At 34.1% G+C, this 7,122-nt stretch overlaps 1 protein-coding gene and 1 long non-coding RNA gene across 6 annotated transcripts in view; one reads left to right on the top strand and one right to left on the bottom strand.

The window, feature by feature from the left end:
- The window catches only part of Kcnt2 (potassium sodium-activated channel subfamily T member 2), a 350,913-nt gene that overhangs the window by 19,686 nt on the left and 324,105 nt on the right, over window positions 1-7,122 (bottom strand). For all 5 annotated transcript variants that reach the window (XM_029477031.1, XM_029477035.1, XM_029477039.1 and 2 more), the window contains one exon: window positions 1,200-1,500. In XM_029477031.1, the coding sequence (XP_029332891.1) occupies window positions 1,200-1,500 (301 nt within the window). The remainder of the gene's footprint in view (window positions 1-1,199; window positions 1,501-7,122) is intronic.
- Window positions 1-7,122, top strand: part of LOC110291000 — a 48,828-nt gene that overhangs the window by 29,647 nt on the left and 12,059 nt on the right. The gene's annotated exons all lie outside the window — the stretch shown is intronic.

The following is a 7,122-nucleotide window of genomic DNA, read 5'->3' as shown; positions in this document are numbered from 1 at the left end:
CAATGGAAAGAGAGGCCCATTGGACTTGCAAACTTTATATGCCCCAATATAGGGGAATGCCAGGGCCAAAAGAATGGGAATGGGTGGGTAGGGAAGTCGGGGGCGCTATGGGGGACTTTTGGGATAGTATTGGAAATGTAATTGAGGAAAATATGTAATAAAAATATTAAAAAAAATAAAATAAAATCATTAATATGTAAAATGGGAATTATTTATAAAGCTTGTACTATATCAATTAAAACACTATTTCTATTTCAAAAATAAAGATTTCAAAGCCACAGACTTCAGAAAAGAATAACTAAGAAAACTGATCTTTTCCAGGGAAGGGCACACCAATTGGTTGTACAGAGCCAAATGGTGGGCACATAAAATATGCACACAAGTGATACAATAGGAACTGAACAGGTTATATTAAGAAATGCATATCTATGTGCATATACATATATGAATGCAATAACATATAATGGAAGAATAAGCCATGAAATTGAAGGAAATCAGGAAACGTTATATGGAAGAATTTGAAGGGAAGATATGGAAATGAGTAATGTTATAATTATATTAGAATCTCAAAAAATTAAATAGAAAATTAATAAGCCCTTTGAAGTCTTTCGTTAAGAAACTGAACTTAATTTATATGTTAGAGTTCTCCAATGGCTACTATAGTTAGTTACTTGCAATACCTCAAATTCATTCCATCTCAGGATCTAGAATTTAGATAGGTAAGATATTTGTGTCTACTGTGTATGTATGTGTGCTGAGAGAGAGGGGGAGAGAGAGAAACAGAGACAGAGACAGGGAGAGAGAAGCAGAGAGATATTGTATCCAGATAGACCTATGTAAATCTTAGCTAGGTATTAGACAATCCAGAAGTTCTAAGGCTTAGTTTTTATAGGTCCAAGTGAAAGCAAAATTCACTTCAAATTTTATGAATAATTTAAAGTAGGGTGTTGCCATGCTGTGTCCAAACATTGCCTAATGAACTAATGCTAACCACTTTTTAGCAATATGTTTGTTACTTAAATATTGCACACACACACACACACACACACACACACACACACAAATGAGATTTTCTTCAAAGTGCCATCTGCATACTCTGCCAAACAAAAATCAGTCCTTTCCTACATCAAAGTTGACTGTGCGACTAGTAACAAGAAGAAATAACAGGCTTAAGTGTATAGGAGTTTTAAAGAGCATACCGTAGCCCACCGTAGAGAGACCCAGGTGTTTCATTCTGTTTTTCACAAGTTCAGCAAGCTCCTGTCTTTCGGATCTCCGGTAGAGGTTCAGTCGCTGTTGAGTTATTTTTTCTGCAGTTTTACCAGAGTGCTTTGGCCCTTTTCTGCTTAGCCTTCGGGCCCACTGCATGCTCTTCCTCCGCAGCAAAGGATGGTCCGACTGGTCACTAGAGGTTGAGTTGCGGTGAAGGCTGCGGTGGTGCCCTGGGTCTTTGACATCTTTGGTGTCTTCCCACTCTTCCACACTAATGGATATTTGAGACTTTAAGGCAAAAGAATATGGACAATTATGTATTTTAGGAATAGTAATTGCCTAGAATTTAAATAACTTGTTTGCATGATCTTGATATAATTGTATATCTACATGTGAGAGTTTCCACAGTAAAAACAAAATAAAGGCATTCCATTCTGTCATCTTTTATTAATCAACTTGTCGAAACCTTTCTGGAGCTCTTAATTGTTAAAACATCTGTATCTTCCCAGTGCTAGTTCTTTTTTTTATGTGACTATATATGTATGTTATATATATATATATATATATATATATATATATATATATATATATAAAACAATCATATATATATATATGATTGTTAGATCACAGGTATTTTAAACATATTCCATGATATTTTATAACTCCATTTACATACAGTCCATGAAATCTACATGTTAAATCTGCCACAAATGTTTCAGATGTAACATAAATACTATATAAAATCTGTTTGGGGGGTAAGTTCATTTGCATATTTTTAAATTAATGCTCTTTCTTCATATGACTGAAAATAACCTTGTGCAAAATGTGAATTTCTCTTAATTCTCATATGTACTTAGACTAAACTTAAATCACTTTTAGTCATGCATCTATTATTCATAACATAAAACATTTTGATTAAACTTTGTTTCAGGGCATCTACATAACAGCCACTTTTCCAGGAATACCTCAAAGGATAACCACTAAAGGGATTACAGGCTCCTTTTCTTAGAAGGATAAGCCGTGAAGAAACTCACCAAGTCTCTTCTGAGTTACTCTTTTTTCTGTGGATTCTCAGTTTTACAGTAAAAGACTCTCTGTCTCAGTGCTGTTAGTTTTTATTCAGGCAGTCACATGAAATCTAACTCTACAGAAGGAGGCCCCTCCTGTATGCAAACATGCATACATAAGTAAAGAGCTTCCTCAATGCTTATTGGACTTATAGACTCACAAAACTGCCACAGAATTCCCCTCCAGAGCTGAAAGCTTGCTTGAACTTCAGATCTCATAGCACACACAGGTGGCTTTCAAAGTAATAGACCTCAGGGCTGTCCACTATTCACAATAAGGAATAGGTCATTTAGACTTTCCAGTGTCTCAGATCACTTTTGAGAATGCTTGAATTCTCACCTGTGTGCCCCTTTCTTCCCAAATTCTCACTAAAAAATTCTGGTGCATTTCTAGTATCCTCAGTCTGAAAACCATAACATCCAAGTCTCCTCTGAGATTGATAAGCATTTCCCAATTACATTATCTCCTGTTCAAAACTTTATCTACAATTGTTTAAAAAAATAAAATAAAAACATGGTATATACCTCCCATTCTCCTAGCAATTTGCAATATCTGAAAAAATATTTATATAAGTAATAAGGATGAATACTAAGTTAAGTAACTAAAATAATGATATAGGTAATACAAATAAATTATAAATAGGCGGAGTTTGTGTGGGAACAGTTGGGATGGAAAAGATGAATCCATGTTCCAGAGAAACTTAGAACTAAATTAGGGAAGAACATATGGAATTCTTTTGGAAAGCACATTGAATTCAGTAAAACAAAGATTATTTACCTGTTTATTAGGTTTCCCCCCCAAAGGTTTTAATAAATTTTATCTCACCCCAACTTCTATATCTTCCTGATCGCCCTATCTACCCAGTTTTATCTTCTTTATCTCTGTCTCTTTTTTAAATAGGAAAATTAAAAACAACTGGAAATATAGTAGTAAAAATGATGATAGATTTTTATGGAAACCAAGAAGATATATTTCTCATATTACAGTATGGATGTAAGGAAATGGTGGTGGATGGTACCAAAACCTTTTAACTAGAAGATTCTTTTTCCATGTTTATGACTCATGTTATTAATAGAGTTGACTTATACATAGAAACCAAAAAAAAGTAGAATTAAGGTTACCAGTTTAATATGACCGCACTGCTTGTGGGAGAATTTTATTTTATTTTAAAATTATTTTCTTTATTTACATTCCAATCATTACCACTGCCTCAACGTTCGCCCCTCCCACAGTTCCTCATCTCATTCCTCATCTCCCTGTCTCTCAAGTGATGAAGATTTTAATTGGGTTGTTTGGTTTTTTACATCTTAACCTCTTGATATCTTTATATAGATTGGATATTAACCCTCTATGAGATGGAGAGTTAGTGAAGATTTTTTTTCCTAATCTTAAGTTTCCCAAATTGTCCTATTGATGCTGTATTTTGCCTTACAGAAGCTTTTTAGTTTTGTGAGGTCACATATATCAATTGTTGATCTTAGAACTTGAGCCATGGTGTTCTGTTCTGGAAATTGCCCCCCACCCCCGTGCCAATGAATTTGAGTCTCTTTCCCACATTCTCTTCTATTCAATTCCGTGTACCTGGTTTTATGTTGAGGTCCTTGATACTCTTGGACTTCAGCTTTCTGCAAGGTGAAGATTCAAGTACTATGAATCTATTTTTATTCTTCTAGATACATATCGCCAGTTAGACCTGCACCATTCATTGAAGATGCTTTCTCTTTTCAACTGCACGTTCTTTTGCTTCTTTGTCAAAGAACAAATGTCCATAGGTGTGCGGGTACTGGGTCTTCAATTCTATGCCATTATTGACCTGTCTTTGTATCAATACCATATGGTCTTTATCACCGTTGCTTTGTAGTACAGATTGAGGGCAAAGATCATGATTCCCCCCAAAAATCTTTATATGTTGAAATTTGTTTTGGCTATCCTGGATTTTTTTGTCTTTCTATATGAAACTGACTATTGCTCTTTCCATGTCTGTGAAGAATTGAGTTGGAATTTTGATGTGGATTGCATTGAATCTAAGGATTGCTTTTGGTAAATGGCCATTTTTACTATAATAATACTATCAATGCATGAGCTTGGGGTATCTCTCCATTTCTGAGGTCTTCCACAATTTCTTTCTTCATAGATTTGAAGTTCTTGTCATACACATCTTTCACTTGCTTGGTAAGAGTTCCACCAAGATATTTTATACTTTGTGAATATTTTGAAGGGTGTTGTTTTCTAATTACTTTCTCAGGCTGTGTATCCTTTGTATAAAGGAAGGCTACTGTTTTTTGGTTTTTTTTGTTTTTTTTTTTTAGTTAATATTATATCCTGCCACTTTGATGAAGCTATTTATCAGCCATAGGAGTTATCCAGTGGAATTCTGGGGATTGCTTATGTACACCATCATATCATCTGCAAATAGTGATGCCTTGACTTCTTGCTTTTTAATTTATATCCACTTGATCTCAATTTGTTGTCTAATTGCTCGACCTTGAACTTCAAGTACTATATTGAATAGATAGGGAGTGAGTTGCCAGCCTTGTCTTGTCTCTGATTTTACTGGGACTGTTTCAAGTTTCTCTCCATTTAATTTGACATTGGCTGTTGGTTTTCTCTATATTGTTTTTATTATGTTTAGATGTGGGCCTTGAATTCCTGATGTCTCCAAGACTTTTATCATGAATTGGTGTTGGATTTTGTCACAGGCTTTTTCAACATCTAATGAGACGATCATGTGATTTTTTTTCTTTAAGTTTGTGTATATGGTGGATTACATTGATGGACTTTCTTATATTGAACTATCTCTGGATTCCTGGGATAACGCTTACTTCACCATGGTGAATGATGGTTTTGATGTGTTCTTTGATATGGTTTGTGAGAATTTTACTGAATATTTTTACATTGATATACATAAGTGAAATTTGCTTGAAGTAATCTTTCTTTGTTGGGTCTTTGTGTGTTTTAAGTATCAGAGTAACTGTGGTTGTGATCTGTATGAAAAGAACGACAAGTCTCTCAAAAAAGAAATTGAAGAAGACCTCAGAAAATGCAGAGATCTTACATGCTCATGGATTGGTAGAATTAACATAGTAAAAAAGGCCATCCATCAAAAGCAATCTACAAATTCAACACAAGCCCTATCAAAATCCCATCACAATACCTGAAAGACTTTGAAAGAGCAATTCTCAAATTCATCTGGAAAAATAAAAAAATCCACAATAGCAAAAACAATTATTAATAAAAGAAGTTCTGCACCATCACCATCCCTGACTTTCATACGCTACAGAGCAATCGTGATAAATCTGTATGGTGTTGGTACAGAGACAGGCAGGTTTATCAATGGAATAGAATTGGAGACCCAGAAATAAAACCACACACTTATGTACACTTGATCTTTGACAAAGAAGCCAAAAATATACAATGGGAAAAAAGAAAGCATGTTCAATAAATGTTGCTGGTCTAAAGGCAGTCAATATGTAGGAAAATAGAAGAGATGCATATTTGTAACCTTGCACAAAGCTTAAGTCCAATTAGATCAAGGACCTCAACATAAAACCAGATACACTGAATCTAACAGAAGAGAAAGTAAGAAAGAGCCTTGAAATCATTGGCATGGAGGAAATTTCCTAAACAGAACACCAATGGTTCAGGCTCTAAGAACAAGAATTGATTAATGGGACCTCATGAAACTGGAAAGCTTCTGTAAGGCAACATAGTCAACAGGACAGATAGGCAACCTACAGATTGGGAAAAAAAATCTTCACTATCACATCTGATAGAAGGCTAATATTCAAAATATATAAAGAACTCAAGAAGCTAATCACCAAAAAACAAAACAAAACAAAACAAAAATAAACAAGCAACTCAAGCAAAAAATCGTGTATAGAACTAAAGAGAGTATTCACAATAAAGGAATCTTGAATGGCTGACATGCACCTAAAGAAATGTTCAAAGTCTTTAGTGATCAGAGAAATACAAAGCAAAATGACCCTGATATTCCACCTTACACCTATCAGAATGACAGCACATTTTGGTGTGGATGTGGAGAAATAGAAACACTCTTCCATTGTTGGTTGGATTGTAAACTGGTACAACCACTTTGGAAATCAATCTGGAGGGTCCTCAGAGAATTGGAAATAGATTTACTTGAAGACCCAGCTTTACCACTCTTGGGCATATACCCAGAATATGCCTCACCATGCAACAGGGTCATGTGTTCCACTATGTTCTTAGCAGTCAGACAGATTCTCAAGTTCAAATAAGCCCCTAAGGAACGTGAAGAATGGCCTCCTGACAATGGAAATGAGTATGACAGAGAATCAATAGAGCTTAAAACTGGCAGATAAATAAATTTAAAAGGTAATAAAAAGATTCAAGTACAAGCTTCTATAAGATATCAAACAAAAAGAAAATTGTAAATAACTCAGTCTCACAGAGTATATTAATATAAGCTTTTGTTTGTTACATTTATGTGTACGTTGCATGTGCATATATATACATGAATGATGAGTATATATGAATAACTACGATTCGTAACTTCATGTTGTCATAATTCATAAGACTTATACAGTTGCATACATTTCATATATTTATAAATATCCAATATAAAAACTCTTAGATACATATATATCTTTATTTTTCATATTTTGCTCACAAACAAAAATTTAAAAATTCAAAGAGAATAATAAGATTGATAATACCAGAGAGTCAAATGCTTTACATTATTAAACTCAACATCTGTGGCATTATTCCAATACAGGGATATTGACTTTATGTATTATTCATCATAGATTTAATTTTATCAACCTGACCATCCTCTAAAGTAGCAATATATATATATATATATAT

Source organism: Mus caroli, chromosome 1 (genome assembly GCF_900094665.2).
Source record: "Mus caroli chromosome 1, CAROLI_EIJ_v1.1, whole genome shotgun sequence".
In the NCBI taxonomy this organism is placed as follows: domain Eukaryota; kingdom Metazoa; phylum Chordata; class Mammalia; order Rodentia; family Muridae; genus Mus; species Mus caroli.
The sequence above is the reverse complement of the archived record's forward strand: the minus strand, read 5'-3'. Positions and strand labels throughout refer to the sequence as shown.